The sequence below is a fragment of the Lytechinus pictus genome, chromosome 1, assembly GCF_037042905.1.
Source record: "Lytechinus pictus isolate F3 Inbred chromosome 1, Lp3.0, whole genome shotgun sequence".
NCBI classification, from domain to species: Eukaryota; Metazoa; Echinodermata; class Echinoidea; order Temnopleuroida; family Toxopneustidae; genus Lytechinus; species Lytechinus pictus.
Genome location: NC_087245.1, coordinates 17,510,790 through 17,536,451, shown reverse-complemented (window position 1 = coordinate 17,536,451; position 25,662 = coordinate 17,510,790). Strand labels below are relative to the sequence as shown.

The following is a 25,662-nucleotide window of genomic DNA, read 5'->3' as shown; positions in this document are numbered from 1 at the left end:
AAAACAAATGTCTTCTGTGCAAACGATGTTCTATTCAGAGGTAAATGAAAGGAACTCGCCTGGCGAGTGAAGTGTTTATGAATTGTATCATTTTTTATAAACATATTATTAAAAGGTAACGGTTATTGTTTATTGATAAACTTGAACATTAACTGTCCGAGTTGAAAAGAATATAAATCTTTAATCTTCAAGACTTTATTTCTCAAAAACAGAATATTTGTATGTGCCCTGAATTCTGCATGACTAATAATACGAATCACTCTTTTTTGTAAAATAAAAAGTCTATTAATTTGATAATTCGCTGCATTACCCCACGCAACAACTCCGTAATTCAAGTAAGGTAAAATTAACGTTGAATACAATGATAACAAAATATAATGGGGTAAGAAGTAACTTAATTTTCTAATGACACCGATGTTGCGAGCAATGATTTTACAAATATTATCAATATGTGCTTTCCAAGAAAGTTTGTCGTCAATGATCAGTCCCAAAAATTTAGTAGATCGCACTCTTTGAATGACAATATCATTTAAAATTACATCTTTTGGTACACTCGTAATCTTGTTGCTAAATAGCATGTAGCTAGTTTTTTCTAGGTTAAGAGAGAGTTTGTTAGCTGTTATCCAATTAGACACATTTTTTAGTTCGTCATTGAATATTTGCGTCAATTGCTCTGGGTCGGGGTGCGACAGAAATATATTAGAGTCATCAGCGAAAAGTATAAATTGGAGCAATCTAGATGACATATCAATATCATTTATATAAGTAATGAACAAAAGTGGGCCAAGAATGCTGCCCTGTGGAACTCCACAAAGGACAGGTTTACGTTCAGAAATATTACAATCAAGTGAAACGAACTGTGAACGCCCGGTTAGATAATTCTTGAACCACTTTAGTGGTTCCCCTCTTATTCCATAATGAGAAAGTTTATAAAGGAGAATGTTATGATCAACTGTATCGAATGCTTTTGAAAAATCTAAAAACAAACCAATCGTATTCGAAGACTTGTCATAAGCTTTGGCAACTGTTTGAACCAAAGAAAGTATTGCGTGGGAAGTGCTACTCTTTTCCCGGAAACCAAATTGAGTATCGGATAGGATGTTGTGCTATACAGTGCTATACAGTGCTATACTGTGCTATACAGTCTTGAAACAAAGGTGTCTTTTGTCAGTTGACGGAAAGATTCCAGGGAATATACGACATTTGGTCAATAAAACCCCATTGAAATTGATTACCTTAGCCCATTTTTCTTTCCTTCCTTCTTTCGTTTTTTTTTTTTTTTTTTTTTTTTTTTGGGGGGGGGGGGGGGGCTTTGCTGATTCAGGTCCATTACCATTGCCCACAGTGCCCCGACATAATCATTTCGACCAAATTGTCCGTCAGTTCGTCCGTCGACCCAGTTTCGTCCAATACCCGCTTCGTCCAATGACGTCCACATCTATACAATGTTAATTCCACGGGTTCAGGGAGGAATTAATCGTTATTTCACTTGACGATGAGGAGAAAATGAGAATATTACATATTTCATATACTAAAATACAAACAAATAGTGAGTGGATGGCATCACCAGTCTCCTCATTTGCATACCGACCAGTATTCGTATAACTGTTTTGTGAAATTAAGCAAAACTTTAAAATGTCATAACTTTCTCATTTTACAACCGATTCTGATGAAATTTTAAGTGTTATGCTTGTTTGATTTTATCTTTTTATTCAAATCAAATCAACATTTTTTTGTGCTGGTTGTAAGTTGATAAAATACGTGTTTTGATGGGGTCATCCAAGAGAAACCGGATATAGGCTAATAGCCCTATACGCTGCACGCTTGTGCAGTTGATGAAAAATAATGTGCATAGGGTCTATGTGCTCATCGTAATTGTGCTTATTTCGTTATGTGCTTATTTCGTTATTGTTTAGAAATCGATTAGACCAAACATTACAACAGTACATGAAAAAACGTCTCGACTTGTATTGGTAGATCGTTAATAAAGATGGTAAATAGCAGCGGCCCAAGGACTGAGCCTTGAGGTGCTCCTGTAGAAATCATTTTTATTGCATAATTTTTCCGGTTGATGGTGCTGCATTTGATGCTGCTGTCTGAACAGCCACTGACGTAGCCTCTTGTCGAGGCCCTGGCGGCTGCTTCCCGAGCGAAGCGAGGGATATCCTAATTCACAAAGCGAATTAGGCCTGACGAGCGCTCGAGGAAAAATATTTGGTGTATGACTTGAAAATGCATTGCTCCATTTAATCCTCTTGAACGGGATTATGTATCTAATCAGACAATATGAGCACCAGGAGTGATGAGCACATAGACCCTATGCACATTATTTTTCATCAAATTATCAAAATAAGATTACTTACATTCCCCTTCTTTCATTTCCCACAATGTCTGTCACAATGTCTCTCTTTCTTCCTTCCTCAATTCTCTTCTTTTTCCTCCGTTATCTCTCCCCCCCCCCATAGTTACGCAACTACAGCTCTCTCTTGAATCTTCGATAAAAATTATAACTAAGGAGAGAAATTGGTCGATAATTCCATCGAGGTAAAAAAGATGGAGTGTCAACGAAATGCAAATTTATTCATGTAGCTTTCGATTCATAAAGAAGTACAAAAGAATACACAGGTGCAATGTAGCCTTTGTTGGCGACCCGTGATGTCGCCAGTTTCATCTGTTCATGGGAAAACTGAAAAGTGAGTTTTGTTGAAAATAGATAATTGCGAATATTTCCAATTTTATTTGATCACAAAATATGGATATTAAATTAACACATGAAGAAATATATATCAAAACATTAATATATCCAGAAATTGGGTGAAATATGGTATAATAACAGTCAGACAGTTCAAAAATGTGAAAATCCTCAAAATTTGACAAGTTATAAATCAACATTTTACAAATGTCCACACACTTCCACATTAAAATTTAAAGTGGCTTGAAAGGGTAAACGATAATTCTCGATGTTTTGTCCATTGTCAGTTTATTCTGAGCAATTATACTTTAATATCATTTTATGAAACTTATTTCGTCTATTCATCTCACTAATTAACTCGTCGTACATCCAAGGACAGACTTTAGACCGAGCTCGTTTTTTTCTTCCTTGGAGTATGTTTGTTTACTGCTAACATGAATTGAACTGAATTTATTATTAGAGCATCACTAGCATTCGCCAATATTTTGTTAAAAACAAAAATACAAGGTTATGCAAAACAAATATACAATTTGAGGAATATAAGCAGATAAACAAAAAGATAACAGTATTTCGTCAAGAACTTAAGTCTACTTACATGGCATGAATAATAGAAAATAATGCAGGGGAGAGTGTGTAAGTGAGAGAGAGAGACATATAAATTTATACGTCATACTATAATAGCCAAGCTTCTTCTACATCGGTTGTATCAAAGATAAATTAAAAAGGTACGTATTTTATAATAATATAGTTATATAGGTATATTTACACAGGGAAGCCACTTAAGTTCTGAAAACTGTTCTCCCAGCAGGCCCTGCTATTATTATTACCCTGGCTTTAGCTGGGCTGCTCAAGCATTCAAGGAATTTCTTCCTACCGGGTACCCATTCACCTCACCTGGGTTGAGTGCAGCACAATGTGGATAAATTTCTTGCTGAAAGAAATTACGCCATGGCTGGGATTTTGTAGAGTGGAAATAAAATTGTCACGAGAAAAATGCTATTTTCATGACAGTCTGTTATTGTCTGGATTTGATGTAAAATATTGAAACTTACGCACTTTTCACTAATATGAGTTTTAACAACTCCGAATAATGATTGTCTATTAGGTTTTGATAAATAAATATGAATAAACAGTTTTGTTTCGTTTCCTGGTAAAGAACAGCAATAGGTGGCGCCCTTAAGGTGTGAAATGAACCAGGGTCCAGTGTCTTGAAAGCTCTTGAGAAAGGACTATCATTCTGGACTGGTTTTCAGTGAGAGGCACCCCCCCCCCACTCGGATTGGAAAGGATACGGATGTTTGGCCAGAAAATCAGATGCCATACTCATAAGAACTGAAGTTCTGCATTTTTTTTTTTTTTTGGGGGGGGGGTGGGTGGAATTTACAATGAAATATGGTCATCGAGAACTGACGAATAAAATAAAGGGCTTAGTTAGGACATGAATGAGCGAGGGAGAACGGGTTGGTCAATGAGTGAAAAGGGGTCTTAAGAGCCACGTACCGGTTCTACCATTATACGTGAGCAGCCCATCCCCCCCCCCTCCGAAACATGAGGCCCATGTTCGTGTTACCATGTTGACATGAAATCCATTATAGATATAGATCATTACATGAAATATGTTTAAATTGCTTATTCCTGTTTTTCAAGTGATTCTCTAATATACCATGGACCTATGAAAAGATGGACGATTAACGCGAGCATTTCTTTGACCCAATGATAGTCACCGTCACCTGGTTATGCGCATCTTAATGAGAACATACAGGTGTTGTAACAATAGCAATTACCATGACTACCAAGGGTATCTGATCACTCAAAGACGGAACAGTTTCCCGGTCTTGATTTTTGTTGGCTGATCCCCTGTTTCAGTATGTGCCTTTCAGTCAATATGCTTCATATATGGATCAGCAAACTTGAGAAGCAGACGATTTTTATGATATAAAATATGATATTATTCGATCCGCTAACTACCGCTCACACATAAGGACCTCAATAACATTGAAAGATACACGATCTACACATGTTATGTGCCACGTATATCTGGAATATTATGGAGAAACTTGGGAAAATTGAATTTTAAATGGTAAACAATCAATCACAATATTGCCTCTATATTAAAATATGCAGACATTTCCCCAAATAAAACACATGGAACTAAGATTAACAAAGGTAAACAAAAACTGCACATCGATTATCCATTATTTCATTGATTTTCTATCAACTGCGCATATAATTTGTGAAATATAAATGTCCAATCACGAACTAATTCAGTCCCTTCTCACGGTGACGATCATAGGACCAAAGAAGACTACGGTATGAAGAGAATGTTATTCAGATGACAATTACCGTCACCTGTTAGTGAATTCATTATCTAAGCGATGAATGTCCATCTCTTCATAGGTCCATGAATATACACAATCACTTGGACTACATTGTGCTTTAAAATAGCTATTGTATAAGAACTTCAAAAATTAGGTAGAAAGGAATGACAACAACATGGATCAATCCGATCATCTTAACTTCATTTCTGTATCTCTCATGTATTTTGGGTTAGGGTAATCCCAAACAATCCCTTCCAAATCATTTTGGAGTCCGTGTACCCCATTCAAGTTGGCTGTATAACAGTTGTTATACCACCACCCCCCTTTGTACAGAGAAGCACAATTACCAATTCCGTCATCATGGTCATTGTCATAAGTTGAGAAGGCTTGTCCGTTGGCTGCATCTAGCCCTTCTCCTGCAGTACCGGTATATGATGAAAACCCGATTCGGTAGCTTTGTTGAAGATAGTAAATACATACATTAAATTGAATTTAGTCTAAGACTATATAGAACCTTAAAACAGTCATGTAAATTCAAGATTGCGATTGAAGAGAAAATATAATGAAAATATGTCTGACGTATCGCACCCGAGGTTCTAAGTATCAGCACCTTTATTTTTACTTCTTATTTTCGTAGGGCCCCTAAGTTGAAAAATGCTCCGTGCATAAATATTATTTTGTAATTCATTAATTTTTTGTCACGTCATTATATTTTATCTATTTTTTTTCAATTCATCCATTAATATCTTTATTCATTTACTTTGAAATAAATTTAAACAAGCATTACATTGAAAATGTAATCAACATCAGAATAAAGGGTTACTTCGGGTTGAAAATTATTATATCTAAGTATATTTGCCTATAGTAAAATTCAGCAATATTGTGAAACAGTTATATGAACGTTGCATGAATATTCAGTAGGTGGGCTGATGATGTCACCTCCCCACTTTACCTTTTTATGTTGTTACATGAAATCATATTTATTTCATATTTTCATACATGTGTGTGTGATATATCTTTATCATTATAAAATAAGTTGCAGCCATGAATATCTCAAATATTATATCAATTGTCTATCCTTTTATATTTTGTTCTTAAAGAAAAAAATGAATAAACATACTTTCATGTAAAAAAATACAAAAGAACAAGTGGGGATATGATATTATCGGTCTACTCATGAAGACATGTTTAGAACTGTTTCACCGAAATAATGCAAATCTATATAATGTCATAACTTTTTTATTCCTTGTCCATTTTCAAACAATTCTTCAGTGTTTTGTTTGTCTATTTTTTTTAAATCTTTTTCAAATCATATCATTTTCAGCCTGGAGTACCCCTTAAATTATCGTAATTTGTTTATTGGTCATCTGTTCATGGTTATTGTTAGGCCCAAATTTGCTATAAAAAAGTGATTTCATGCACAAATCCAATGTAAACTCTGTTTCTAGTCAAAATTAGTAACTGTATCTTTTTACAGAGGGGCTGCAGAACGATATGGAAAGCGAGGGGGGGGGGGGGGCATGCATAAAATCGTTGGTCATTTTCACTCTTTGTGAAAATGGTTAAATACTGGGAGAGATGAAGCAACACCCGCCCCCCCCCCCCTTCGGTTTCGCGGCCCTTGTAACATTCGATTTAAATAGCACTTTGAAGTATCGACGAAAAATTCCATAAAAAAACATAGTTTAAAAAAATAGTTAATCCGTGTATGGGACAAGATAATATAGATTTAGTGAAAGTTTGCTTAGATGCAACCGTCATTTTCCGCCATCGCGCAGATATCGCGATTACGAGCTGGGGGGGGGGGGTGTCCCGGGAGTGACAAGGCACAAATTACCCGGGGATGATTAGGGAAATGATAATTACCGTTGCTGTTGGTTCGGTAGTAATGTGTAATGTAGAATTACATAAGCAATATAAACAAAAATCAAAATTTGATGAACGATAAACGTTTCATTTTGAAAAAGCTGTCAAAATCACGTATGTGAATACCCAAAATAGATTTTTAAAATGTCTATTGTCCGCTGTTTTAAGCATGATTTAGTCCAGGATTGGCCCCATAGAAAATTGACGAACCTTGTTTTTTCATATATACAATATTTTTTTATGGTTGCTTGTCAATTCGAGGGTGCTGATTACGAATCTGAATGATGTCACTCGTGTAACCTTGAGCATTTTCCACAAATTGGCAAAATCCAATACGGCCGCCAAAATATGTGAATTACCCATGAAAGTCATAAAACTTGCCCGCACATTAGCAATAAATGCATGAAATTTTGTGGCAGGAGTGAAATACTCTCTGAAAAAATAATTTTTGACAAAATATCTATTTTCTGGATATTCAAAATGGCCGCCATAGGCCTCTGTAAACTCTATTATTTTTAACATGAATAGGGAAAACTCATTTTCACAAAAATGAGCACTAAACCGCAAGAAATCGTGATATATGAACGAAGTACAGTATGCAAATCACCATTACTAACGAGATATATATATTATGTCATGTATGGGAAAATTGCTGTATTTTGATATTTAAAATAGTCGCCACTGGCCCAAACAGTATTATGTACAATGGCAATGGGGGCCAAAAAATTCACAAGAGTGAGCACTAAAATGCATATTATTAAGATAAACGAGTGGAATACTGACTAAAAACAGAATTGTTAACAAAAGATATTATTCATTATGCCATGTATGTGATAAATGCTATAATTTGACATTCAAAATGGCCGCCATGGGCCCTATATTTATTATGTACAATGCAAATGGAGAAACTATTTTTCACAAGAGTAAGAAACATAAAATGCATGTAATTGTGATCTACGAGTAAAATTTTGTCTGAAAACATGTTTTCTAGCGAGGCATATCATTTCTTTTGTCATGCATGAGATAAATGCTGTATTGTGAAATTCAAAATTGGCCCATAAAGGCCCTAACAGTATTATCTAGAATGTAAATGGGGACATATAATTTTGTAAGAATTTGGGTTTGCTTGACTATGAAATCCATATAATCCTGTTGTATGAGTAAAATATTATTTGAAAACATAATTTTGAAGGAATTATAGCATTTCTTCTGCCATGTAGGTGATAAATACTGTATTTTGACATTCAAAATAGCCGCTACAAGCCCTAACCAAACTAATTTTCACAAGAGTGAGAATCATAAAATGCATGTAACTGTTATGTACGATTAAAAATATTGTCTTAAACATGATTTCTAACTACATACATCACATATTGGTCATGGAGGTAATAAATGCTGTATACTTTGAAATCCAAAATTGCTGCCATAGGTCCTAAAATTATTATGTACATAGGAACATGTGACATATAATTTTGACAGAATTTGGCTTTGCTTGACTATAAATATTGCATATAATTGTGATGTAAGGGTGAAATATTGTCTAAAACCATGGTTTCTGCCGAGATATATCATATCTTCTGTAATTAAGTTGAAAATGCTGCATTTTGAAATTGAAAATAGCCATCATAGGCCCTTATCGTCAATTTGAATGTGGACAGATAATTTTCACAAAAGGGCATATGACGGCCATTTTGAATGTTTAAATACAGTATTTATCACCTAAATTACACAAGATATGATATATCTTGTTATAAATGATGTTTTCAGACAATATTTCACTCATACAACACCATTCAGTCAAGCAAAGCCAAAATCTGTTGAAATCATGTTTTTCCATTTACATGGTACATAATATACCGTAAGGGCCTGTAGTAGCCATTTTTACTTTTAAAATACAGTATTTGTCACCTAACTGGCAGAATAAATTATATATCTTGTTAGAAATTATGCTTTCAGGCAATATTTTACTCATGGATCACTATAACGTACATTTATGGTGCTCACTCCTGTGAATATTAGTTTCCCAGTTCGCATTATATATAATACAGTCAATGTCTATGGCGGCCATTTTGAAAGTCAAAATACAGTATTTAACACAAACTATATTTCGTTGGAGATCTACTCCATTTACGTGTACTACGAATATTCATTATGGTTTTTTTTAGACAGTATTACGTAACTTTATCACATACATATGCATTTTAGTGCCACCTCTTGTAATTTCTTTGGTCCTCTTTCTCATTGTACATAATACTGTTAGGGTCTTAGGCAGCAATTTTGAATATCAAAATACAACATTTATCACATACATGGCATATTAAATGATAAATTTCGCTAACAATTATGTTTTTAGTCAGTATTCCACTCGTTTATCTTAATAATATGCATTTTAGTGCTCACTCTTGTGGGTTTTTTTGGCCCCCTTTGCCATTGTACATAATACTGTTTTGGCCAGTGGCGGCTATTTTAAATATCAAAATACAGAAATGTTCCCATACATGAAATAATAAATGATATATCTCGTTAGTAATGACGATTTGCATACAGAACTTCGTTCATAGATCACGATTTCTTGCAGTTTAGTGCTCATTTTTTGTGAAGTTTTCCCTATTCATGTTGTACATAATAGAGTATACAGAGGCCTATGGCGGCCATTATGATCCAGAAAATAGATATTTTGTCAAAAATTATTTTTTCAGCGAGTATTTCACTCCTGCCACACAATTTCATGCATTTTGTTGCCAATGTGCGGGCAATTTTTATGATTTCCATGGGTAATTTGCATATTTTGGCGGCCATATTGGATTTTGCCAATTTGCGGAAAATGCTCAAGGTTACACGAGTGGCATCATTCAGATTCGCAATCAGCACTCTAAAATTGACAATAAACCATCAAAAAATATAATATATATGTAAAAACAATGTTATGCCTCTTCTATCCTGTACTAATCAAGAATAAATAGTATGTGAAAAGATCTTAATAACTCGAGCAAATCATTTGATTTGACTGCCCATTCCTTCATTATGGTGCAAGCCATTCTCGTCACCCTGATAAAACATGTCGTTTTGCGCTCAAGCATGAACAAAATATCTCGTGGTGTCATCTAATAGAGAAGATTTTAGAGATATTACACAATGATACTTCATTAATAAGCGTAATTTTGACAGCTTTTCCAAAATGTAACGTTTTCCATACGCTCTCTCTATAATTATAGCGAAGGAAAATTGTAAGAACCTTACTTGGTGTTGGTACTTCCAATGCTAAAACTGCCATAATGAGCGTAGAATGGATTGTTATCGTAATCAACCATATCGATTCTGAGTTCGACTCCATCTTTAGCAAGTAAGTAGAGTTGGTCTAATCCCAACCAGTATTCGCCCTCGACGTCACCAAATCCACGAACATACTCGGTATAATTGCGGTAAAAATCCACAGATCCGTCATAACGTTTCTGTATGCATATTATTATTGTGAAGGATGTGATATGTGAAAAAAAATTATCGAATAGTGAGCGTGCAAGAGAAGGTTGAGTTTAGATACGTTGGAATATTTTAGAAAAATTGTGAGCGGGCGAAGCGAGCAAGTCTACAAAATTCTACTTATTTGGCCTATATTAACATGATGAAGAGGCCAGAATGAAATGGTGGATAGAGCAAAAGTTCTTTTAAAAAAAGAAAAGAAAAGAAAAACGAAAAAAAAGATGCGATTAAGCAAAAATATTGACCATCTTAATAAAACATAAACATCAGATAGATTCATTTCACAACGAGAACCTGGCGGAACGTACCTGGAAGATTGTCCACCCTCCGCTATCGGTGGTCATATCGCAGTAGACATCGGTCAGTCCCACACCGCTAGGAGAGATGGCATAGACACCACTTGTTTGATGCCCCATTGAATAGAGCGTCTTACACGAATTCACACCTGAAGTTCCTTTTGTTGTGGTTTCAGGTAAAGCCTCCGTAGAAGGAATTGTTGTAGGGTGTGACAAAGTTGTCGCTGCATCGTCTGTCGTATGTTCTGATGGAGTAGTTGAAGAGCCTGTCATTGGGGTCATTGCTTGTTCTGACGAAGCTTCGGTTGATCCACTGGATGAAAGTTCTGGTGAAGTTGTCGAACTTCCTCCACCAGGAGTTTCTTGGGGTGGTGATGCATCCATGGGAGTATCTATACGATATTGACATAAAAAAACAATTACCGATGGTGATTGTGTTGGGAAAGAACTTCGTGTAGGAGAAACATGGAAGATCATAGATGAATGGAAGAGAGCAAAAACATTAGCAAAACCGGTCTGGTCTAGAAGAAACATTGATAGCAGTACTATTCTCGATGAGACATTAAAGGAACAATGAAAAACATGATCCATGGTTCAAGAAAAGGAAGAAGACTGCACAGGATTGGGTCAATAAGAATCGTGCAAAATCGCGATACCTAACTGCAAAAAGGTTAGGAGGAATGCATGATCCGACATAAAGGACAAACGAGGAAAATCATTATGGAAGTGTTATCAGACCCTATCACTTTAACCATGGAGCTATTACAGATTATTATGGGCACGGAACCGAGAAGGGGGGCTGGGGGCTTGATTTACCATTGGTCGTAGGTTCTGATGGAGTAGTTGAAGAGCCTGTCATTGGGGTCATTGCTTGTTCTGACGAAGCTTCAGTTGATCCACTGGAAGAAAGTTCTTGTGAAGTTGTCGAACTTCCTCCACCAGGAGTTTCTTGGGGCGGTGATGCATCCATGGGAGTATCTATACGATATTGACATAAAAAACAATTACCGATGGTGATTGTGTTAGGACAGAACTTCGTGTAGGAGAAACATGGAAGATCATAGATGAATGGAAGAGAGCAAAAACATTAGCAAAACCGGTCTGGTCTAGAAGAAACATTGATAGCAGTACTATTCTCGATGAGACATTAAAGGAACAATGAAAAACATGATCCATGGTTCAAGAAAAGGAAGAAGACTGCACAGGATTGGGTCAATAAGAATCGTACAAAATCGCGATACCTAACTGCAAAAAGGTTAGGAGGAATGCATGATCCGACATAAAGGACAAACGAGGAAAATCATTATGGAAGTATTATCAGACCCTATCACTTTAACCATGGAGCTTTTACAGATTATTATGGGCACGGAACCGAGAAGGGGGGCTGGGGGCTTGTTTTACCATTGGTCGTAGGTTCTGATGGAGTAGTTACTGAGCCTGACATTGCTTGTTCTGACGAAGCTTCAGTTGATCCACTGGATGAAATTTCTGGCGAGGTTGTCGAACTTCCTCCATCGAGAGTTTCTAGTGGTGGTGATGTATCCGTAGGATTCTCTACGATATTGACATAATAATACAAAGACGATATAATAATGCTAATTAAAAAACTATTTACGGATGGTGATTGTGTTGGGACAGAACTTCCTGTAGTAGAAACATGGACACATGATCATGATGATGGAAGAGAACAAAAACATTAACGAATCCGGTCTGGCCGGCCTATAGAAGATAGGGTAAAGGCACATTGTATAGAAGTACTATTCTCGAGAAGATATTTACGAAACACTGATAAACACGGTCCATGGTTCAAGAAAAGGAAGCAGACTGCATAGGATGCAGTCAATACGAATCGTACAAAATCGCTCTTTGCAAAAGATAGTAGGAAAGCACGATCCGAAATGAAGGACAAACAAGGGGAAAAGTTAATAATGAAGTCTGTAAATAACCAGACCCTTCCACATTTACAGATTAACATGGCTCACTGAACGGGGGGGGGGGGGGGGGGGGGTGCTAGGGGCTTCAGCCCCACTTTTCCTAAAACTTTGTACAAAAACGCAAAAATGACCATGATTGCAATTTTATGTATGTTCAGCCCCATCCCCTTTCAAAACCGTTCCGCTGCCAATGAATAACATGTATAGACTTTTGCATATTTGGTGCAACAAAGCAATTTGGTCAGAAGCAAAACTCTACAATGTCACACAAAAATAACAATTCGAAGAGCACCTGTAACAGATGCAGCTCCTCCAGAAATATTTAAACACGATAGACCACACGCCGGTTACAGTATCTCGTTAGCATATTATAGGAACAGGAAGATCCGGGAGGTAGATGCGCCAAATGGCTCGAGGGAACCGGTCATAATACCCATCTAAAGAAAGGTGAAATGAGCAACAGTAATCCAAATTGCCTAGAAAATATTTTTGCGAAATCTTATGATATAAGGGGACATAGGCCTATCATGTCTAAAATATCTGTAGAAGATCGTTTTTATGCACTCACCATTTCTTTTCGGTAAAACACAGACAAAATGGCGCCAAGATGAGAGTTTTACCAGAACTGGTTCAGGATCGTTTGATGGTGATGCTAATCTTGGAATGAGTTGAATCGATCTCCCTCCAGATAGAGTGATGTTCTTACATAATACAGGGTCTGGGTCGCAAAGCTCTTTTAATTCAGCAACTGTATTGTAAAAAAAAATCGACAAGACGGTAATTTTGATCGTTTATGCGTTTCCCCTAATATTTCTTTTAAATATGTAAAGTACTGAAGTATGAACTAAACTGGAAGTTACAAAAAATAAAAGTGGGATCACGGGATCTATAAAACATTCGTGATCATTCCGAGTGTTTTCTCCACAATTTACTTTACTGTTGAAAAGATAGTAAGGATTGGCTATGTTACAATCCAACATTACATTCTCTTCACAGATTATACCGCGATTTATGTATCGCAAAAATATTATAAGAAGTGTATGATTAAAAACCGGGTCACTTTATATTCTTATTGATATTGTTATTCTGATTATTATTTTAGTTATTTTTTCTGTTGTTTTTCTTTTTGTCTACAGTAATTATGAGATGTTTTGTTTGTAATCATGATAATCAATACAAATAAAAAAGGGTCAAAATATCAAATTCAAACTTACCACCATGAACGAAACTCACTGCAATGAGGAACAGGAAAATAGGCAAACTCTGTGATGAGCATACGACAGACTGAAAGAAGCAGAAAGAGATATCAATTAAGAATTCCATGACGATTGTGATGGACGTAACTGAATACAAAATCAATTTTCCCTAAATAAATCGAACATTAAAAAAAAATAAGGACTTGTTTTCAAGACTGTTCAAGGAGGGAGAGAGAGATATATATATATATATAGAGAGAGAGAGATGAGGGGGGGGGACAAATACAGGAGTGCAACATGTACATAACAGGCAACTATTTTAGTTCATTTTTTTTTAATTGACCAAGAAAGGAAATGGAAAATTGGCCTAAGAAGTAAAAGTAAACATCATGAAACCGTAATTATGTCCATGATAAATCATGACGGGTGTGAAATCTGCGATAATGATAATAGTAATAATGATAATAGTAATAATAATAATAATAGAAAGTATGAGCTTACCATGATTACTGATGTTTTTTTCATGCACCGAGTCCTGAGAGCAGCAGAAGGAAATCTTCAAATAGTTTCGTGAAATGTGAAAGAGGTATAGTTCCTCTCTCAGAATTAAGAATTTGTTCATCTGAATGTGCCGTTGTTACAGTAATGATATCAACATTTTATACCGAGGCCTCCCATTCGCTACATGGGAGAATAACGCCATCGAGCCAAGGACGTTTGTATGAAGGACATAATTAGCTATCACAAAGAAGTTCATGAATATTATATTTATTCTGCAATATCTGGCCTTTGCTATTGATGCTCATCAAATTGGTATACATTATATATAAAGTATCAAGTTGTCGTGATGGTATAATCGATAATTGTGAATTTTATTTAAAAGGTTCGCTTAATTATGGCAACTTTTGCTCAAGTTTACCGAGGATTAGAGTCATTATTATGTGCACTCTGGCATACAGATTTAAGCGAAAAAAAAAAAATTGCCGTAGATTTTGATGAATGGGATAAGCCCTTTATACAACTCTGACAGAGTAATTAGTTTGATTAGTTTCAGTTTACATTTAGAGGTTGTTTAGAGAAAAGACATGCAATTTGCAAAATGTGTCGCTTTAAATAGGCCCAACAAGGATTTGCCTATTGAGGTAATGTGCCCGTCTCTATTGTAATGCGAGACCCTATCAAAATAACCTTTTGAAAATAGTATGCTGCCACCACAATAGTTTAGAGAGTTATCGAGCTCTCGATCAAGCATTAATAACATTTGACCGTGATGAAGAACTTTTCCTCGATGAGAACTTTAATTAATTAAATGCCTAGTAAACCTCCAATCAGAATAGCCGTCTCATGATGCAGCGTTATAATTATAGTAGTTTGATTTTTCTCCATTTTCTCCAAATCCACTTCTTGATTGCTGGGGTGGACTTGGCTTTTATGATATACAAATACAATAACAAGACAATTAGCAGGGGCGGATCCAGCCTTCGCCAATAGGGGGGGGGGGGGGTGGGCGGAATTTTTTTTCAGCCATATTTTCCCCGATCGGCCGCTCGAACATGATTTTTGTTTGTTTCTTTGAAGGGGTGGTTCTAATAGTTGCTTCTTAGCATTACTCTTATAAATCAACATAAATATATAATATCATAATCATAATTTATATAATGCGAGCGCGAAGCGAGCAATCTTTTTTATTTTATGTATTTTTCCCTAAAATTTGGACATTGTAGGCAATGTTTGTTATCCTGAAAAAGATGTGTATGCAACTCTACTACGAACGAGAAGCGCGAGCAGAAATTTTTAATACACGTTTTGAACTAATCGAAAAGGTAGGCCTACGCCCTACCTACTGCTTGCAGTTAGCCATGAAGACGTTACATAATTTTCAACAATCAAATAATGCGAGCGTCAGGCGCGAGCTGAAATTTTTTGACACTTTTACCTAAAGATTGGAAATTCTATGCACTTTTTGTAATTTAAACAGAACAGGTATATAACTTAACAATTGATGCGAGGGCGAAGAGCAAGCCGAAAATTTCGAGATTTAGACCTAAAAACGAGACACTCTATTCATGTTTTTTAAATAATGAAAAGGATGAGTAATTGGGGATCTTCCTTACATTAATAATGCGAGCGCAAAGCGTGAGCAGAGTTTTGAACTGATCGAAAAGGTAGGCCCTACCTGTTAAGGACTGCTAGCACTTAGCCATGAAGACGTTAAATATTTCAACAATCAATATAATGCGAGCGCGAGCTGAAAATTTTTGACATTTCTAGTACGTAAAGAATGGAAAATTTTAATCAATATTTGTAATCGTGATAACTAAACAATTGATGCGAGCGCGAAGCGCGAGCGGAAAAAATCGAGATTTAGACCTAAAAACGGGACACTCTATTATGTATTGTCATGAAAAGGATGAGTAATAAGGGATCTTCCTACATTAATAATGCGAGGACAAAGCGCGAGCAGATGCACGCGCGCCTGTTTCAGATTTAATCCTACAATCTAGGCATTCTAAAAGTACATATTATCATGGAAATCAAAGCGAGCGCGAAGCGCGAGCATAAAATATTTGATATTCCGATCTAAAAAGGGTCAAATTCAGCTCATTATTTCAAGCACTTTGTAGGAAAATTGTGAGGTGGATATAGATTGCACTTAATAAAGAGCTGATATTTTTCATTATTATTACTTTTGACATAGTTTTGACATAGGACCGGGACATCCTTAGGACATGTCATCATACAAAAATGATGACTATCTTTCTATTCCTCTTGCCAAGCGCGAGATGAAACAAAAGGGACAATTTAATTATTAAATTGATATCTTATTTATCAATGCATAATGAGGGCGCGGAATTAATGTGAGTGCAAATCGCGAGTAGAAATTCATGCAGTCATGAACAAAGGATTTTAAGTAGTTTGTTGCGTAATCAAAATTGACACATACATAACTCGCCAATCAAAAGGCGATCGAGCAGCGCTAGCTGATACGTTTTGACAATCAGACCTGAAAAGGGATATTTTGAAAATTGTATGGAATACACGAAAATAATAAGTACCTGATAAATCAAAATATTTGTAAAGAGCACTTTATAAAAATCAATTTGTAAATCACACAAAATAATGAAAGTTTGATTTCCGAGGTGAAATTGATATTTAAGCTCCACGTTGAACAAGTTATGTAAATCACCTAACAGTTTGACCGCGAAGCGCGAGCGAAAATTTTATATAGACCTAGTGACATGAAATATTCTTTTTATTTTCCAAGTCTTCCCCTCATTTTAATCTTTTTTTTCATTCACTCGTCTTCCTCCTCTCCTTTTTTCTCCTCTCTTTTCCCTTTTTTCTTTCTTTCCTTTTTTTTTCTTTTTTTGTTGCTCCGCCAATTGGGAGGGCCTGGGCCCCTCGGTCCCCCTGGATCCGCCTATGAATTAGTATAACTTAAAACAACGCAATAACGAAGTGAAGATGCAGATAAATAACTAAAAAATGTATTTAAAAAGTGGGACATGGGAATATATGAATATTCATGACTTACACCTAAAATTTTTTGTAAATTTCACGAGTCTTGAAACAAAGGTGTCTTTTTTTTTCTTCTGTCAGATGACGGAAAGATTCCAGGGAATATACGACATTTGGTCAATAAAACCCCATTGAAATTGATTACCTTAGCCCATTTTTCTTTCCTTCCTTCTTTCGTTTTTTTTTTTTTTTTTTTTTTTTTGGGGGGGGGGGGCTTTGCTGATTCAGGTCCATTACCATTGCCCACAGTGCCCCGACATAATCATTTCGACCAAATTGTCAGTCAGTTCGTCCGTCGACCCAGTTTCGTCCAATACCCGCTTCGTCCAATGACGTCCATGCACATCTATACGATGTTAATTCCACGGGTTCAGGGAAGAATTAATCGTTATTTCACTTGACGATGAGGAGAAAATTTGAAATTAAGCAAAACTTTAAAATGTCATAACTTTCTCATTTTACAACCGATTCTGATGAAATTTTAAGTGTTATGCTTTTTGGATTTTTCTCTTTTTATTCAAATCAAATCAACATTTTGTTGTGCTGGTTGTAAGTTGATAAAATACCTGTTTTGATGGGGTCATCCAAGAGAAACCGGATATAATAGCCCTATACGCTGCTCGCTTGTGCAGTTGATTAAGTATTTCGTTATTGTTTAGAAATCGATTAGACCAAACATTACAACAGTACATGAGAAAACGTCTCGACTTGTATTGGTAGATCGTTAATAAAGATGGTAAATAGCAGCGGCCCAAGGACTGAGCCTTGAGGTGCTCCTGTAGAAATAATTTTTACTGTATAATTTTTCCGGTTGATGGTGCTGCATTTGATGCTGCTGTCTGAACAGCCACTGACGTAGCCTCTTGTCATGCTTGTCGAGGCCCTGGCGGCTGCTTCCCGAGCGAAGCGAGGGATATCCTAATTCACAAAGCGAATTAGGCCAGGCGAGCGCTCGAGGAAAAATATTTGGTGTATGACTTGAAAATGCATGGCTCCATTTAATCCTCTTGAACGGGATTATGTATCTAATCAGGCAATATTTACGGAAGTTTAAAAGTGCCACCGAGATGACGAGATAATTCCTCGTCTTCTCGACTTTTTGGGTCCGATAAAGCGAGAAGGCGTGATCCGGTATCTCGTCTTCTCAGCCTTTTTTTGTCCTATAAGGCGAGACGGTGAAATTCCAAATCTCGTCTTCTCGACTTCTCGGATACGAGAAGGCGATAAAGCGAGATTCCAAATCTCGTCTTCCCGACTTCTCGGGTATGTGAAGATGAGAAAGCGAGATTCTAAATCTCGTCTCCTCGACTTCTCGGGTATGTGAAGGTGAGAAAGCGAGATTCAAAATCTCGTCTTCTCGACTTCTCGGGTATGAGCAGATGAGAAGGCGACATTTGGAATCTCGTCTTCTCCACTTCTCGGGTATGCGAAGATGAGAAAGCGAGATTCTAAATCTCGTCTTCTCGACTTCTCGGGTATGTGAAGATGAGAAAGCGAGATTCCAAATATCGTCTTCTCGACTTCTCGGGTATGTGAAGGTGAGAAAGCGAAATTCCAAACCTCGTCTTCTCGACTTCTCGGGTATGAGGAAATTAGAAAGCGAGATTCCAAATCTCGTCTTCTCGACTTCTCGGGTATGTGAAGGTGAGAAAGCGAGATTCCAAACCTCGTCTTCTCGACTTCTCGGGTATGAGCAGATGAGAAAGCGAGATTCCAAATCTCGCCTTCTCACCTTCTCGTACCCGAGAAGTCGGAAGACGAGATTCCAAATCTCGCCTTCTCATTTTCTCGTACCCGAGAAGTCGGGAAGACGATATTCGGAATGTCGCCTTCTCCCCTTTTCGTACCCGAGAAGTCGGGAAGACGAGAATTGGAATGTCGCCTTCTCCCCTTCTCGTACCCGAGAAGTCGGTAAGACGAGATTCCAAATGTCGCCTTTTCCCCTTCTCGTACCCGAGAAGTCGGGAAAACGTGATTTGGAATTTCACCTTCTCGCCTTATTGGACCAAAATAGTCGAGAAGACGATGAATTATCTCGTCATCTCGGTGGCACTCTTAAGCTTCCGTAAAAAGGCGAAAAGACAGGACAGCGCGGTCAACGAGGAGCCATTTTTTACAGAGGCGAGAGGGCTCGTGTTCTGGGGACATCCCGATAGACCGCGGGTCCGTTAGACCGCGGGTCCGTTAGACCGCGGGTCCTATAGACCCCGGGTCCGATAGTCCGCGGGTCCGATAGACCGCGGGTCCGATAGTCCGCAGTGTGTGTAAAATTATGATCAGATATATCAAATGTCATCGAGAGGTCCAAAGGTCAAATGATACGAGGCCATGGGGTTCTATCAGGTGCGGATCCATGGTTGGCGGAGGGGGAACTGCCTCACCCCCCCCCCCCCCACCCCAGCTCAAAAAAAAGAGGGGGAAGAGGGGAAAAGAGAGAGAATAAAAAAAGAGAGAGGAAGATGGGAAAAGAAGAGAATAGAAGAGAGAGTAAGAAGGAGAAAGTAAGAGAAGAAGAGAAGAAAAAGGGGAAAGGAAAGACAAAGGAAAAAAGGGAGAAGAAAAGGGGAAAGAAGAGGAAAAAAAGAGGAGGGAAAAAGAAGAGAAGAAAAGAAAGGAGAAAGGAAAAGGAGGAAAAGGAAGAAAAAAAAAAGGAAGGAAGAGAAGAATTTTTAAATAGAGGAAGATGGGAAGAAAGATAAGAAAAGAGAGAGAGAGAGAGAGAGGAGGAGGGGAAAGAAAGAGAAGAAAGAGGGAGAGGGAGGGAGGAAGGGGAGGGAGAGAAGAAAAAAATTAAAAGAGAAAAAAGGGGGAAAGGAAAGAAAAAGAAAAGAATAACGAAAAGGGGGAAAAGAAGAAGAAAAAAAGAGGAAGGAAGAGAATAATATTTAAAGAGAGAGGAAGATGGGAAGAAAGATAAGAAAAGAGAGAGAGAGAGGAAGAGAGAAGAAAAAAAGAGAGAGTAAGGGAGGAAGAGAGGAAAAACGAGAAAAGAGAGAGGAAAAGAGGGAAAGAAAAGACAGAAAAAGAGAAGAAAAGGGGGAAAGAAAAGATGGGGGAAAAGAGAAGAAAAAGGGGGAAAGAAGAGGGGGAACGAAAGAGAGAAAGAAAGAGAAAGGAAGGAAGGGGAATGAGGATAAGAGAAAGAAAAAAGAAAGAAAGGGAGATGCGAAACGGAAGAGGGAGATGTTGACCTGGGGAGCGTTTCATCAACATTTTTGTCCGACAAATTGTCAGATCTGATATCTTTCCTTAATTTTTATTTTGAGAGTCACTGTTTCTATGGTAACTGTCGGATAAAAGGGGACTTGTCAGATAAAACGTCCGACAAGTCCTTTAATGAAACGCTCCCCTGGACGTCGATTTGATGGCGCCAAAATGACGTTCGAACTATGGGGCGCCGAATTGATGTTCGATCTAGCGGGGCACCGAATTGATGTTCGAACTAGGGGAGCGCTAATTTGAATTTTGACCATAATGCGACAAATACATGTTTCAGAGAGGGGGAGGGAGGGCAAAGTTATATTTCACATGGGGGCGCCAAGTTTATGTTCAACCGAGGGCGCCAAATTGACCTTGAACTTAGAGGGCTTCATGCAAATTAATTTTCGACCGGGGGCGCAACATTGCTCGTATTGCCTGTTTATAGTAAAATATATGTCCTGCCCAAAAAACTTAAATTAATGCGGCTGAATTAAAATATCCCGTTTTTACGATCACAGAAAAAACAATGTTTTCGAGTTTTAAGTCTGTTTAGCGAGATAGATACCCTGTTCAGGGTCACAAAAAAAAGTTATTATCAAATTCAGCTCGCGCTACGCGCTCGCAATAATTGATTAATGAGGTATGCATCCTCTGCTTCAAGAATAGGAATTATACCTTAGTCCTTCCTAAGTCAGTATATACAAAATTGAGCTCGCGCTTCGCGCTGGCATCAATAAATTGTTTAGTCATATACGCATCCCGACCTTACAGTTTTTTTATGCGAACGAGCAGCACAAGCTGAAAATATTTGATATTCTAACCTGACAACTGAAAATGTATTTTTCATTTCATCATTATAAAAGTTTTCAGCTAGCGCTTCGCGGTCGCATTCATTTCTTAATAGATATGCATCGTGTTCATCATAACAACTACTAACATAGGCGGATCGAGGCCGCCCGAGGGCAACCTCCCCCCTATTGACAGAGCAAATAAATTGTGAAAAACGGGGAAAGAAAAAAAAAGGGGGAAAGAAAGGAGAAAAAAGAAGACGAAACATAAAAGGAGGAAGACGAGTGAATAAAATAAGGTCAGGAGAAGACTTGGAAAACAATTTGTTTTTAATATTCAATGTCACTATATTAAAGTTTCGCTCGCGCATCGCGCTCGCATTGCCTGTTCGATGAGATACATATCTTGCTCAATAGGCTGATATGTAGTTTAAAATATCAAGTTTGGATATTAATGTACAAAACATAATTCAGCTCGGACATCGATCTTTCATTATTTTGTTTTATTTACCAATTTATGTTTTTAAGTGCTCTGGAAAATGTCCGTTTTATGGTTTGAATCAACATTTGCAACATTTTGTGCGCTCGCACTATTTGCCAAGTAGGTCTACCTATTGTCTTTTTATATTTCATATAAGATTCTCTAAATATACCTTTTCAGGTGTCTCGATTGTAAAAAAAATAATAAAGGCCTATGAGCTAGCGCTGTGCGCTCGCATTTTGATTGGTGAGTTATGTATACCTATATATTAATTCTATTAAAAAAATCCGGATCGCAATTTGCGCTCGCATTATTTGCTAAAAATATATCAACCAATTAATCCTATTCATGATTACAAAAATACTTAAAATATCCAGTTTTCAGGCCTCATGAACTGTCAACAAATTTCACACACTCATTAGGCCTAACAGATTAATGAATATGAAATAAAATTTGTATGAATTCATAATTGTCCCTTTTTCAGAAATAAATATCAATAAGTTTTAGGAAAAGAAATAGAAGATAGTCATCCTTCATGATGACAAAATGTCCTTAGGCCTAAAATGTCTCGATCCTGGGTCAAATAAATAATAAAATATCAGCTCGCGCTTCGCGCTCGCATTAGTTATATAGTGCTATCGAATTTCCCTATATACACAGTGCTGTAAACAATGCTTAAATTGACCCTTTTAATATCGGAATTTCAAATATTATTTTCAGCTCGGGCTCTGCGCTTGCATTATTGATTTTTATGATGAAAAATGAAATGTATTCAGATTGCCAGGATTCTGTCTAACTCTAAAACACGCGCGCGCATGTTTTTGAGATACAAAGCTTGATCTTATTCAAAACGTGCTAAAATTATCCAGTTTGGAATCAGAATATCAAAAATTTTCTGCTCGCGCTTTGCGCTCGCATTATTATTGCAGGAAGATACCAAAAATTATCCATCCTTTTTCATGATTGACAAACATGAATCGAATGTCCCATTGGGGGATTTGAAATTTAATCTTTTTAGGTTGGAATATAAAAAATGTTCAGCTCGCGCTTCGCGCTTGCATTATTTAATCGTTGAAATATGTATCGTCTTAATGGCTAACTGCAAAACATCCTTAACAGGACCCTATTTGACCAGGCCAGAACGAATATTTAACATTTCTGCTCGCGCTTCGCGCTCGTGGTAATTATCTAGTTACATACGCGTCCTGTTCAGGTTCACAAACATTGCCCAAAATGTTCAATTTTCAGGACAAAATACATGAAATTTCATTTTTAGATTACATAGGGCTTAAGAGATTATTACACATTTATGTTGCTTATAAAGTAAAGCTAGGAAATGACTGTTAGGAAAAGGGCGTTTTGCCCCCCCCCCCCAAAAAAAAAAAAATAAAAAATAAAAGACAGAATCAAAACTGAGAAAAAATAGAGAGAAAAGGAAAGGAATTAGGATAAATTATAATATTATTTTCCAAATATTATGTCAAAATCTACCACAACCTTGTATTTTTGTGATAAAAATTTCAGCATATTTGATTGCTCGCTTCGCTCACTGGCAACTTCTTATTAATTTTATGCGATACACCATATCGAGCCCCCTCGAAATTGTTGGCTCATTACGGCACTGGGACAACCCCTTCAAATAAAGAAAAAAAATCAATTTTGATAATATGATTTGAAAATATGGGTGAAAAAATGGCCCCTCAACCTATTGGCGGAAGCTGGGTCCGCCCCTGACTTAGGCTTTCAGGATATAATACATGAAAAATCTATTTAAAAAAAAAAAAAAAAAAGATCGCGCTTCGCGTTCTCATTATTTATTTAGGCCTTGTGAGATACCTCAATTTGTTTTTAAGAATGAAATCTCAGATTTTCTTTGACGTCTACCCCTCCCCACGAAATCCTGGATCCGCGCCTGAGTTCTATAACAATAACCCAATTAGGGCAATCAACCCCTGACAACTACTTCAAGGAAAATATTATCCTTATATTTTTACCGCCGGGGACTGATACCCCCCCCCCGGAAATTTACCCTCCAGACAATTACCCCGGATAATTACCCCTAGTACGGATCCTTGAAAGTGCCATCAACGTGACGACATGGCGTGGTACTTTATCTTGCCATGTCTTAATCAATCATTGGCGGCGGAAGGCAAAACAATTTAGGGGGGTCCACCTGAAATTTTGGGATGGACACAGATAACAAATTTGACAAGCAAATCAACCAAAATTTATAAGAAGGACCACCAACATTTTTTGACAAGAAAAAAAAGGTTATCAACCAAAATTAGGGGGGGGGCAAAAAGATTTTAGGGGGGTCCACCTCAATGTAGGGGGGGGGAGGGGACGTAGAAAACAAATTGACAAGCAAAAAAAGGTTCTCAACTAAAAATCTAGGGGGGATCGTCCCTCACCTCAAATTTAGGGGGGAAAGGTCCCCCCCCCCCACCGCTTCCGCCGCCTAAGTAATTAATACGCTTATTATTTCGACATAGCGGTATATTCTATCTTGTCAAGTCGATATGTCCACATGGCGAGATATGAAGTGTACAAGTCCCGGCGAGAATCCCGATATATCGCTATGTTGACATGTAACTTATTTAAGTCGACTTGGCAAGGTAAAATATCTCGCCATGTTGACATATAACTTTTTATAAGTGGCAGAATAACGTATCGCGCCATGCGGACATAATAAGCTTATTTAGTCGACATGGCAAGATAAAGTATCTAGCCATGTCGTCTAGTCGATGGCATTTTAGAGGCTCCGTATGGCGTCTATAGAGGGTAAATTTCCGGGGGGGGGGTGGGTAGCAGTCCCTGACGATAAAAATATGGGGATAATATTTTCCTTGAAGTAGATTGTCCTTAGGGTCATCGTTATTGAACCCCATGGACTCGTATCATTGGCCTTTTGACCTCTTAATTGGATCTCACTATATCCTGATCATAATTTTACACACACCGCGCACTATCGGACCCGCGGTCTATCGGACCCGCGGACTATCGGACCCGCGGTCTATTGGACCCGCAGTCTATCGAACCGCGGTCTATCGGACCCGCGGACTATCGGACCCACGGTCTATCGGACCCGCGGTCTATCAGACCCGCGGACTATCGGACCCGCGGTCTATCGGACCCGCGGTCTATCGGGCTTTAACCCGTGTTCTGTGCCTATATATAGACAAACAATGGCTCAGGATGACGACAGACTACCATTGTGGCACTCTCAAGCTTCCGTACATTTTAATACCGAAAAAGTCGAGAAGACGAGATTTGGAATCTCGCCTTCTCACCTTCTCATACCCGAGAAGTCGAGAAGACGACATTTGAAATCTCGCTTTCTCATCTTCTCATACCCGAGAAGTCGAGAATACGAGATTTAGAATCTCGCTTTCTCACCTTCTCATACCCTAGAAGTCGAGAAGACGACATTTGGAATCTCGCCTTCTCACCTTCTCATACCCGAGAAGTCGAGAAGACGACATTTGAAATCTCGCTTTCACATCTTCTCATACCCGAGAAGTCGAGAATACGAGATTTAGAATCTCGCTTTCTCACCTTCTCATACCCTAGAAGTCGAGAAGACGAGATTCGGAATCTCGCTTTCTCATCTTCACATACCCGAGAAGTGGAGAAGACGAGATTTAGAATCTCGCTTTCTCACCTTCTCATACCCTAGAAGTCGAGAAGACGAGATTCGGAATCTCGCTTTCTCATTTTCACATACCCGAGAAGTCGAGAAGACGAGATTTAGAATCTCGCTTTCTCACCTTCTCATACCCTAGAAGTCGAGAAGACGAGATTCGGAATCTCGCTTTCTCACCTTCACATACCCGAGAAGACGGGAAGACGAGATTTGGAATCTCGCTTTCTCACCTTCACATACCCGAGAAG

General features: G+C 37.7%; 1 protein-coding gene and 1 long non-coding RNA gene across 2 annotated transcripts; both read right to left on the bottom strand.

The window, feature by feature from the left end:
• Nucleotides 1-5,148: 5,148 nt before the first annotated feature.
• LOC129264159 (microfibril-associated glycoprotein 4-like) lies at nt 5,149-13,023 on the bottom strand. The gene is made up of 6 exons (XM_064099045.1): nt 13,020-13,023; nt 12,054-12,206; nt 11,469-11,630; nt 10,665-11,044; nt 10,117-10,328; nt 5,149-5,464 (listed from the first exon to the last, which is right to left on the bottom strand). Exons 1-6 carry the CDS (start codon nt 13,021-13,023, stop codon nt 5,200-5,202), a joined length of 1,176 nt encoding a protein of 391 aa, XP_063955115.1. The 3' UTR covers nt 5,149-5,199.
• Nucleotides 13,024-13,171: 148 nt separating this feature from the next.
• Nucleotides 13,172-14,387, bottom strand: LOC135155599 (uncharacterized). Its single transcript, XR_010294732.1, has 3 exons — nt 14,284-14,387; nt 13,801-13,870; nt 13,172-13,334 (listed from the first exon to the last, which is right to left on the bottom strand). It is a non-coding gene; the product is annotated as an uncharacterized LOC135155599 (long non-coding RNA).
• Nucleotides 14,388-25,662: the final 11,275 nt, after the last annotated feature.